The following is a 12610-nucleotide window of genomic DNA, read 5'->3' on the forward strand; positions in this document are numbered from 1 at the left end:
TTGCCAACCTTCATTCTTTCACCAACCTTAATCACTCCAATGCTGATGTACTCTGGACTCTGGACTTCTTGTCCTGAATCTTTCTGCTGCTCTTTGTAGCACCTAATAGCCTGAATATGCCTAAAATTGTCTGATCTTGGAAGCTAAACAGGCTCAGTACTTGGAGGGGAGACTGCTTTGGAGCACCAGATGCTGTAGGTTTCACTGAGTGGTGCTGCACAAAGTAGCAAATCTCTGTCTGCTTTGCAGTAGACAAAAGCTAAAGAATTTCATGTATGTTACATTCTAAATGTAGTATTACATGACAAATAGTGGAACCTTTACCTTTAAAACATTCCTTATAACCTGTCCTATATGACAGAATTTTAGCCACCTGTCTCAATCTCAATATCTCTATGTGGATGGGTATCAAATGTTTTTTTTTTTCATTTGCATTGATTCAAAATAGAACTGGGATATTTTTGACTACCCAGGAGGGCAAACAGAACTTTGGTTAAACTTTTCATCCATAAGCAAGTGTGTCCAACTCTCAGAAGTGGAACTTGAACCCATGATCTTTTGAGGGAGAGGTGAAATGGCAACTCTGAGCTGTGGTTGACATTAAGTGGGTTGGGTTCAGTTCAGGAAACATGAACAGCTAGATAAGGTATATTCACTCTGCAGTCCTCTCAAGTTGCTTGATAGCCACTGAAAGTTTGTGAAGGAAGTTCCTTTGGGGGATCTAATATGTCAACACTTCTGCAGGGGGGCAGTTAGCAACCTTCAAGTTTGTTCGAATGTTGGGACAGCTGCTTGGAGAATACCACTTGTCAAATGGACACCAGAAAACTTGTCAACAAAAAAAGAGTCAAATTTTAAGAATAGTTAACCACTGTGCAGTTAGAACAATGTGGCAGGGGCTGCCGAGGTGTTGGATTCAGCTGTTGCCAATGCAAATGTTTCACAATGTCATCCAAACACCAAGAGCAATTCAGGCAGAATCTACAATTGAGTGAAAGTATTCTTTATTCTGTGGACAACATTTTTGGTGAAATTTTAGTTTTGATGACACAGACCTCTTGGTGCTGGAGCTCAAACTCAATTTGAGTCTTTTCCATTTGTCTCATAAAGTCATAGAACTACACAGTTCTCAACAGACCTTTAGGCCCAACTTGTTCCTGCCAACTAAGTTGCCTGTCAGAGCTCATCCCATCTGCCTGCATTTGGCCCATATCCCTCCTTCCCTATCATGTGCCTGTCCAGTGTCTTATAAATGTGGTCATTGTACCCACCACAACAGCTTTCTTTGTCAGATTATTCCATATATCTATCACCCTCTTTGTGGGGAAATAAATTGCCCATTAGGACCCTCTTAAATCCTTTCACCTTAAATCAATGCCCTCCTGTTCTACACTCTCCTGTCTTGGGGAAAAGACTGATTTTTCACCATATCCATGCCCCTTTCAGCTATTTATTTTTGTGCCCTTTTCTCTCGTGTATTGATCTGTTTTTCCTCAAAACCATTTGTTGTAATTTGTCATTTTTGTAATTTAGAAATACCCTGTACAGGCCTTCTAGCCCACAAGTCAGTAATCCATGTAACCAATTAACCCTCTGGTCCCGTACGTCTTTATATCATTTGAGAAAACTGGAGCACTTGGTGGAAATCCACATGGATACTGGGAGAACCGACAAAATCCTTTCAGACACCTCGTCACTGATGGTATTATAGTGTTGCGCTAACTATGCCACCCTAATATTTGCAGGCCATTGCCGACAGGCCTGTATGTTTTACAAGTCTTGAGTTACACTTAAGGAGATGGTGGGGATGGAATTTCTGCAGCACCACCAACTGCCGGTTCCAAGCTTCAACAACATATTTTCAACGTGTTATGATTGAGGAAGCTTGGCAAAGCTGCATGCATGTTATGGATAAAGGATTTTTCAGCTTGTGACAGTACTCTTGAAGAATCCTTAATGAGAAAGATTGGCCTCTTCTGCCGGTCATTCCTTAAAAAACTTCCCATAGCTGAATGTTTACTGCATACAAACAGATTTTAACATGTGGAACTTGAAGACAAATCTTGTTCAAGAATTAGTTTGTGGTAGTTTTGAGATATTTCATATTCCTCAATGACATGGAAGGAACCTATTAGGTCCATTGAGCTGTCAAAGCTGTTCCATCAATACCATTCAACTGTGCATTCTGTCTCACACACCCATAAACTCCCCTTTGATTCTCCTCCCACTCAACTGCATTGTTAACAACTTGAAGCAAGTCCTTATTCCACCAAAGAGCATAGGAAGTAACTGAACCACCGAAGGTAACCCCACATAGTTATAGGGAGAATCTATGTAGATAGCATCAAACCCAAATTGCTGTAGCTGTAAGGCAGTAACCCATTCTGCTGCACCACTGCAGGGGTGAGAATGAAGGGAAATGGCTGAGAGAACCTGTCATTGGCAATGGTCCAGTCTAAAGATGTAAAGTCTTTCATAGCCAATGCAATGAGACAGCATCTTAGCTGCATTATCTCTTCTTTCCATTAAAAAGTATTCCTTGATTTACTTCTAAGCAGTTATTGTGATTAATTTCATCCTTTGTGGAAAACATTTTTATATCTGAAGGCAATAATTTTAACCGGGATGGGCATTTTTCCACTACTTAGAGCTTTGAAAATCCGCAAAACATATTCTGAATAATTTAACATTTTAATCAATATACCCCAGTTGGTTTCTTTGTAAATGTATCATTCTTTTAAATGAAATGAAATTTAAGGTGTGTCGACTGGTCTCCGTGCTCTCTGAGAAACCAAGTCTATCCAATAGTAGTCAGGGTCAGAACCAGTGTTATGGGTCAGAGCTGATCAAGCAGAGATGAGTGCTTTTGGGTTCACGTTTAAAAATACAGAAAGTGTGTGTCAATTGAGCTGTTTCTGCTCACACTACATGAATGTTACAAATGGAAACAAGTGGTAATTTGACCCTCTCAAGTTTGTACATTGTTCCTCTATCATCGAACCAATGGAGACCAATTCACAATTTGATGCAGTCCACTTTGGGCTGATGCCAGCATGAAAATAATTTAACAATCTTAAACCTAATCTGCCATTGGGAGTATTTTAGAGGCATAAAACTTCCCGAATATTTGATAACAAAGCAGTAATTTGATTCAGATGGCTGGTGTGGAAAATGTTACAAATACACAGGAGGCTGAAAACTCTTTGAAGCCACGATTAATGTCAAGCTGCATTTGGCTGCACTGAGGCCTAACCTGAGAGTGCTTGATGCTGACAAAATGGAAAAGGGCTCCATTAATATCAGTACTAATTGCTGAAAGCATTCCATAGGTCAGGTAGTACCATGAAAACAGAAACTAAGTTAATCTTTCAGGCCCATGATTCTTTATTAGAACCGAAAAATATTTTGATGCAACAAGTGTTAAACAAATGCAGAAGCAGAGGAAGGTCTGTGATAGGATGAAAGCTTGAGGAAAGAAAAAATGGAACTAAATGTATAGCATTTACCCATGCTCTCTAATGCCAAAGACTGAGGACTGTGTTCATAATTCGCAGGGTGAACCAATATATTGCTGTCCTGAATTATCATACCCTGATTTGGAAACACCAGCTCCTGCTTCTTGAAACAACAGTCAGGGCAAACATCAACACCATATATACCTTGTCAACCCTTCTAAGGGTTTTGAATGCTTCAATTAGATCATCTTTGATTCATCTAATCTCAAGAGAATATAAACCCAGTCTGCTAATCTCACCCAATTATGATAATACACCATTTCAGGTGTCAGTCTGGTAAATTTCATTCTTGAGTTTGGAGGATTGAACAAAAGTCCAAACCTGCTTGACTCTCTGTGTCTTCCCTGCTTATTCAAGATGTAACCGGGTGCATTATTCCAGTTGCAGACTCACTTGGATCTTGTATAATTGGAACAAGTAATCAACACTCTTATACTCAGCTTCTCTTGCAATAAAGTTACAGCTTGCCAAATCAACAATGACCCATTTATTGGAGTTGTGAACAAAATTCAGACCAGAACAACAGACCCCGATCAACCTTCCCGAAGAACTACAGGGAAGCAGTTTGGTTGAGCTAGTGGAGTTGTTCTAGTGAACCGGTGCACTCCATAAATGGTTATATGGTTAACACAAACCCCACTCCCCTATCAAATCCATCTCTGCTCCCCACTGTTTTGGAAAAGATACCAACATATTAAAAGACTTACCCAACCTAAGCCACACTCTATGGCAGTGGTTCTCAACCTTTTTCCTTTCCACTCACATACCACTTTAAGTGGTCCCTATGCCATAGGTGCTCTGTGATTAGTAAGGGATTGCTTAAGGTGGTATGTGGGTGGAAAAAAAAGCTTGAAAACCACTGTTTTAACCATACCTAATTGACTCATTATGTTCACAGTTTCATAACCCCAAAGGAAATGGGCCAATGACAATTTTTCTCAAGCAAAATATTTCAGTAACAATTGAGTTGAAAGCAGTGATTCTCAACCTTCCCACTCACATAACAATCTTGAGCAATCCTTTATGAATGACAGAGCACTGAGGGCATAGGGATTACTTAAAATGCTGTGTGAGTGAAAAGAAAAAGGTTGAGAACTACTGCTCTGTGGCATTTGTTGCATTGGAAAGCAGATTCATGAGTGGATCACACAGCACCAGTTTCAAGGACAGTTGCTTTCCTGCCATTATCAAATTCCTGAATGAACTTCACACTGGTAAAATTATATCGCCTTTGCTCTGTACGAATTGATCTCTCTCTGCAACGTTGCACTTGTGTTTTACTTGCTGTACCATGTCCTGGATTACTAAAGGGACTGCTCAAAACAAGCTTTCTAAATGGATGATATACACATTGCAATAACCATAATTATTCTTACTCTGTATATTCTCACTGTAAAGTAATATTCACTGCACTCCCAATACTGAGCACTGTAATTTTGTTTGATAATCTTCAGTGGCACCTTATCAAAAGTCAGCCCAAATATTTCATGGCAACATCTTTTTCCAGTAACAACTTCTAAATATTTCAATAGATTTGTTAGATTACTCTTGTTATAAATCTATATTGGCTTTACACAGAGCTATTATTTATATACTAGATGCCATATTACTAATGACATCAACAATAGATTTCAACTTATTTCCTGACCGATGTCAGGTAAATGGTCCGGACCTGAAAAGTTCCTTGGCCATATCTACCACAAACGTTGTTTCACCCACTGAGTTCCTCCAGCAAATCTTTGTTTGCTAAAGATCACTGCATCTGCAGTTCAATTTGTTTTCTCTTTCCTTTCTAATATAATAAGGCTGCATTGTGGACACCACAGGGATCCTATGGAATTTTGGAGGATAATATTCACTCTCTGCAGCCACCACCTTCAAGCCTCTGATCATCGGGCTCCTGGGGATTTATTGCCTCTCTTCAATGATGATTTAATTTGTCTTGATATTTCCTCATATTCACTAGACCTGTCATGTTCCAATATTTCCAGGAGTGTCTTTTACTGAAAAGGAACACACTAAATAATTCTTATCCTCTTTCTACTTTTTCCTTATTGCCTAAGACAATTTCCCCTACCACTCTTTAAGGGCCTAACATTAACTTTAGTTGATCTTTGCCATTTTACATTCATTAATTTAAAATTTTTAAATTTAGACACATACTGCGGTTACAGGCTGCTTTGACCCATGAGTCCATGTCGCCCAATTTACACCCAATTAGCCTCCACCTCTGGTACGTTTTGAACAGTGGAAGGAAACTGGAGCCCCCAGGGAAAACCCATGCATTCACAGGGAGAACGTGCAAACTCTTTACAGGCAGCGCTGGATTCGAACCCTGGTCCTGATTGCTGGTACTGTAAAGGTGTTGCACTAACCGTGCTGCCCAGCAGTGGAGTGTTGATTCTGCTTTTAAGTTTATCAATGGCCTACTTTTACGTTCTCTTTGCCAACGACAAGTTTGTCCTTTGCTAAATTCCGAAATGATCACTACTTTAAAGTGTTTTTTCTTCCTTTACAAAGTTATCTGCCTTTTAGTTTGATTTTTGTTAACCACAGATGGATCATTTGTTTATTTTTTGCTTTATGGGCGTAGATATTATTTGTAAACAGTATTTTTTGTGTTAGCCATTGCTTGGTTAGTATTTTATCTTTAAAAGTAGCTCCCCATCAGATGTTTCATGCTTTCCAAACCATGTTGTTAGACATATCTTAGTAGACCATTCTGCCCCTCAAGTCTCTGCCAGCTCATAGAGCAAACCTATTCCTTCTCAACCTTGCGGTGTAACCTATTTTTCCCATATTCCCCATTACTTCCTCCTAAGATTATCTTGAAATATAGCTTGACTATCTCAGACCTTGCACAAAACCTGTGAATGCGTGGGTTTTCCCTGGGGGCTCCAGTTTCCTTCCACTGTTCAAAACGTACCAGAGGTGGAGGCTAATTGGGTGTAAATTGGGCGACATGGACTCATGGGTCAAAGCAGCCTGTAACCGCAGTATGTGTCTAAATTTAAAAATTTTAAATTAATGAATGTAAAATGGCAAAGATCAACTAAAGTTAATGTTAGGCCCTTCCCTATCTGAATGCCCCGCAGTTTTCTCTATAACACTGTATTGTTTTCTATGCTCCTGTTGAACTTAAGCATGAGTTGACTTTCCTAGGTAGCATGGAAAACAAATGTTTTTCACTTCATCTTGATACACCTGAGGATAATAATAATAAAAGCCATTTCCCTCATCATGATAATGGTAACGTGTAGATGATTTTGTCATCTGCCAAAACCTGGTAGCCATCAACCAACCAGTCTTTGTAATGTAGAGAGGAAAGTGGAGCACCAAGGAGAAACCTGCTTTGTCGCAGGAAGTACCAGAGGCCAGGAGAGATCTCTGCTGCTGCAATGTAGCAGCTTTACTCTCTGAACTACCATGCCATCCTTGATTCAGATTTAAGACCACCGTTTCAGGTGGAACTGAACACTTTCATTGTTTATACAGTGCTTTCACATGATCAGAGTCCTCGAAGTAACCCTTCCTTATTAAACAATAATCAATATAAGGTAGCCTGTTCCCTATCTGAATGCCCCACGTCTGTAATATGCTCCACAACTTCACCCTCTGCCCTGTTGCTGCATATTTGATTTGCCCAGGTCTAAACGACAATTACAATTTCCTATGATTATTGAATGACCTTTTCATTTCCTGCTTTATACAATACCCTGAATCATTGACGTTATTTGGGGACCCAATTGACCTTGGTGCAGATGTTTTCAGCCTCTTTCTATTTCTCATCTCCACCCAAACTGACATCTTGATGATCTGAGATAAGATCTTCACTGGAAACACAAGGGAATGGAATCTGGATTTTTTTAAAAGCTACCTGCTGCTGGAACTCAGTGGGTTGAACAGATCCATGGAGGGAAAGGGACTCCTCGATGTTTCTTAACAGTGCTAATACCTCGAAACATCGATGATTACTCTTCTCCCACATATGGTGCTCGAACCACTGAGTTCCTCCAGTACTATGTTTTTTTTTGGCTCCTTTCTCTTCACTATTTTGAAATGATTCTTCAAAATCTGAATTGCCTTGTCCATTTTCCATTTTGTGCCTTGTTTATAAAAGGGGAGCATCCAGAATAATTAATTCAAAATCTACATCATTTTCTAGTTTAGCTCTGCAGAGGCAAAAAGATCATACTTGATTCATGCCAGTAATTCATCCATCTTCTTGTGAAGACTGTAAGTCAGGCAGCATCCATATAAACAGAAACAAAAGTTAAAAGTTCAAGGATGGAGACCCCTTCATCAGCAAATGAGAAGGATCTTCATTAACTGTTTCTCTTTCTGCAGACGCTGCATAATCTGCTGAGTATTTCCAGCAAGATCTGATTTCACTTCTTAGCAAAATCATTGGTAATGTCAAATGTGATTAACATTGTGGCATTGTTTATCTTCCTTCAATACTTCTTCACTGGTGTACAGATAGATGAAACCCATCCATACTCTCCTCATTAAATTGTCTCTTGATAGCCAAAGAATCCTAATAAGGGTTGGTCATCCAGCACTTGCAACTCTCATTTTGTATCTCACGAGGATCAGTCTTTGGCCTTCTCCTGTTTCTCATCTACGTGCTGCAGCATTGCCTGAAAACACTTATTTGGCACATTGTGATGAAGTCCAGATCTATCTCACCACCGCCTCTTTTTGTATCTAAGTTGACGATTTGCTTGACCAACATCCACAAATGGGTGATCAGAAGAATAGAGATGTCCTTTGACTAATTAGTGAAAGAAATTATAATCTTTGGTTCCTGGCACAAATTCTGCTCTTCAGTTGCCAATTCCATTCACCCACAATTCCCCCCCCCGACCTCCAGCAACCGTTTGAAACTTAGCCAAGTGGTTCACAATCTTGGTGTCACATTTCACTCAGATGTGAGTTTTGTGGATCAACGTTACCTGAAGATGGCCTCTTTGAGAACATTGTCTGAGTCCATCCATGTTGCTTTCTCCTGCTGAAGCCCTCATTTGGTTCATTTCCCTCAATCTGCCCTCCCGAAGCTTAAAACCCCATGACCCATATCCTACCTTGGTCCAAGTCCCGTTCTTCCATTACTCTTGAATTCACTGAAATTCAATGACTTCCTGTTTAACCACTGATGCTTTTTTTTTAAAAATTGCTCACCCATGTTTTCAAATTATTCCAATTCTGCACAAAGATGTTTCCTTCCAGGGAGAATACTAAAATAGAGCTGCCTGATTGAATATGATGTGTGCCTCTCCGCAGTCCTGCTTGTCTGTCTGTATGTTTGCTTGTTTGTCTGTCTATAGAGTACTGTAGTGTATATACCCCATACTCCTCTGCCACTAGAGTTCCTAGTTTAAGGCAACCATAAACTGAGTCCAAAGGAAATGTTTGCTGCCTTTGATGTTATATTTTACTAGTTTCCAAAAAGACAGGTATTAAGCATGACAATTTGAATAACTTTAATACACATAACTGGACAGAAAATGCAGTTCATTCTCAATGAGACACCAAAAGGAATTCTGCAAGTTACTTTGATAAACCTGTGCATTTTGCCCTGTTTCTTGAACATTTTGCTTACTGCCATTACATTCTCATGCTCATTCCAATGAATTATGGCTCATCGTCACATTGGAACAAGGTTCTGAATTACACCAGAGAGGACAAAGAAAAGATTTATGGCGAATGTTGTCAAGAATGGAGAATTGTAGTAAGAATGATAGTTTTGGCCAGGGTTGTTTTCTTTGGGATTGAGGAGACAAAGAAGCGGTCTATGCACAAAATAATATGGATGAGAGAGAGGTGGGATATGAAGGAGCTGTTTGGGATATGAAGGAGCTGATACCTAAAACCAGGGAACATGGATTTAAAGTAAACGGTGGAAGGATCAGAAATAAATTTGGAGGATTATTTTTTTCATTCAAGATCGTGGTCGAGAGTGATGCAACCTGAAGGGTTGATGGCAGCAGAAAAGTGCATCATATTGAAAAAATACCTGAAAGTTGCAGATGGGCAGCTGGAAAAAAGAGAAGAGCCTGCAATGCATCTCCTCAGCTGCCATGGTCGCAGAGCTCACAAGAATTCTTAGAAATAAAGCTTTAAAACCTTTTCTTCAATCCTTTCTCATTCAAGAGAATCAGTGCAAGAGCTTTGGCACCAACACTTGCAACTGAGTCTTCATTGACTGGTGATGTGAACACGAACATATCCATGTACCTCAGCTATTTTGCAGGCAATTTATCGGCAAGACTGAGATTTTATTCTGGGGGGAAGAGAGAGGTAATCACTTAAAAGAAGAATAGCTTAAATCTATTGTTTGAAATAGTTTGTAAATGTCAATGCCTAATCAACAAACTGCACTCAAGAATTAACTCAATCATTCTAATTTTAATAATAATTTAATGATTTCCTTCCATCTTCCCAGTTGAAATTGTGGACACGGTAGATGTTTACCTTAACATGCTGAGGACTATCTTCGACTTCAGTGCCATCAGAGGATTACTCACTGGAGCTAACCAGCTGAAAATAAGGATAGATGCCATGCATGGAGGCAAGTTGAAGCATTACCCCAGATGGATTGATGACTGGTTCTTGTTCATGTTCTTTTGATTCCTTTCTCACTGCAGAAAAACTGTTACTTATATTAATATTATTTACATTGGTGTATTAACTTATGCACTGGTTGTTAAAGGTTTCTGGGCCATTTGGTCCCTGATGTTAAATGCTTATGTAACTCCCTCCCATCATTTGGTCCTGCTGGAGTCTCCTGATATACATTCATGGAGCCAGTACAATCCATGGTAGATTCTCATTCTTGTGGGTGTTTAGCACTATAGACCAAGGACACATTTCTACACTGAGCTGTTTCAACTCTAGCAATGAGACAATGAGAAGACTTTGGAAAGAGTGAGGTTTATCAGAATTGTCTTTTTTCTCTCTGAGGGATTGCATTCATGGGAATAGACTGGAGCAGTAATCATCAATTCCACCTGACAGTGCAGTCTCATTGAACTCATTGGTCTAAGAGTATAATTCATGCTTCGGGCTTTCAGACACATGATATGTGCGTGGTCATGGGCTCCAGTCCCGGACAAGCCCCATAACATGGGTGGCACAGTAGTTAGTGTTGTTGCCCCACACCTAGAGGGCCCGGTTCTGATTCTGACCTTGGGGGAAATCTGGTCACTTGGCATATTCTCTTCTAGTCCTCTGGTTTCCTCTTGCATTCCAAAGACATTCTGACAGGTAAATTAGCTGCTGTAGTTTACCTCTTAATGCAGTTAAATGGCAAAAAAAGATTCAAAAAGGGGGAGTTGATATGAATGAATGAGAGAAAATAAGTTGTTATGCTGCAGGGAAACAAGGAGAGAGGGGTCGGGGAAAATGGAATTACATATGAACCTAAACAGCTTCATGATCTTCTCTGTACAAATAAGTTCCAATTACCTGCCTCAATTTCCAAACATTTTGTTTTAGAGAGTATTTATGTAATTCAACCATTTGTGCCAATTGACATTTCATGATTTGTCCAGTAGCAGGTGAAGTAGTAAATGCTTTCCAATCCTGATCTGAAACCAGAGTACAGCAATACTGCAAGCTTCCTGGTTTCATCCATGAGATAAACTTCCTGAGGTCAATGTCAAGCCATTATCTTAGACCTTATCTTGGGGTTCTGAGTGGCAGAACAAATGAATTAACCCAAATGGAGAAGAAAGTAAGATGAATTGGAGAGCTTTTTACAAAGAGTGGACAATAGCAAAATAGACCAAGTGCCCACTCTTTATGAATGAAGTTCCATGTGCTACAAAGGAGATCCTATAAATTGAGTGGAGATGATGGAGTGGAGTACTGGGGAGTATCCAATGAGCAAAGAAGGAAACAATGAAGCACAGCTTCAACATAAAACAACTTTATTTTAGTGTCGTGTAGTAGCATAATGGTACTTTAGCGCCAGTGACCTAGATTCGAATCCAGGGGTTTGTACGTTCTCCCTGTGTCTGCGTGGATTTCCTCCTGGTGCTCTAGTTTCCTCCCACATTCCAAATGGGGCATGATACCATGCTGAATCTATACATTTAAAATTATTAAAACATGAAAATTTTAAACTATGAGTTGGGGAGGGGGGAAAGGTGGCTGAAGCTGCAGACCAAACCCTATTCAGCAGAGTGTTCATTTTGGAATTCCTCCTGCTGAGGGCCACTGATGTTCAGAACACATAAGTGATGGAGAAACTTGTCAGATCACACAGCATCAATTTGCTTTAATGTGAGTGTGATAGTACAGATTCTATCACCAATGTGTATATGTACATATGTACAAATGGTAGTGTAGTATGACTGTGATTGGCTGAGAGTGTAGCCACACCTACTGGCAGGTCTTAAAAGATTGCTCCTAGCCGGACCAGGTCATTCTGGACTGGTCGACCTACTTGTGATATGCTCCAGTCTTTTAGTTAATAAAAGCCTTTGTTTGGATCAACAAATCTTTGGTTCTTTCGATGCGCATTACAGTGAGATTAATAAATGGTTGAATAATAAAGAGTTTATGGGGATCCGGTGTGAAAGTGGAATTGAGTCCAAATATCAGATCAACCATCCTCTTTCTAAAGGGAGAACAGGTGCAAGGAAGTCTTAAAGTGGACTCCTGCTCCCTTGTGATTGAAATAAGCTGTAATGTGCTGACAATTCTGTATCTTTCCTTTTACAGTTATGGGCCCTTACGTGAGGCGAATACTCTGTGATGAGCTTGGAGCTCCTGCAAATTCTGCTGTCAATTGTGTTCCCATGGAAGATTTTGGTGGCCAACACCCAGATCCAAACCTCACTTATGCGTCATCTCTTCTTGAGGCTATGAAAGGAGGAGAATATGGGTTTGGTGCAGCCTTTGATGGAGATGGGGTATGATATGATCTAGATTTATTATCATTATAACTTCTAGTCTTGACAAGTCTTCATTTCATCAGTGATGCCTGAAATGTTCTCTTACTCTGAAGACTGTCTTGTCTTGGTTTCAGCAGGAACCTCTATTGATCTTAACAGGATAGTCATGGACCTTAAATGTCTTCAGTGATTTTT

The 12610-nt window shown here is 39.8% G+C and overlaps 1 protein-coding gene across 4 annotated transcripts in view; it reads left to right on the forward strand.

Annotated features, from left to right (window-relative positions):
• Positions 1 to 12610, forward strand: part of pgm5 (phosphoglucomutase 5) — a 173523-nt gene that overhangs the window by 66728 nt on the left and 94185 nt on the right. For all 4 annotated transcript variants that reach the window (XM_069922034.1, XM_069922042.1, XM_069922041.1 and 1 more), the window contains exons 4-5: positions 9961 to 10086; positions 12243 to 12433. In XM_069922034.1, the coding sequence (XP_069778135.1) occupies positions 9961 to 10086; positions 12243 to 12433 (317 nt within the window). The remainder of the gene's footprint in view (positions 1 to 9960; positions 10087 to 12242; positions 12434 to 12610) is intronic.

The sequence above is a fragment of the Narcine bancroftii genome, chromosome 1 (assembly GCF_036971445.1).
Source record: "Narcine bancroftii isolate sNarBan1 chromosome 1, sNarBan1.hap1, whole genome shotgun sequence".
NCBI lineage: Eukaryota > Metazoa > Chordata > Chondrichthyes > Torpediniformes > Narcinidae > Narcine > Narcine bancroftii.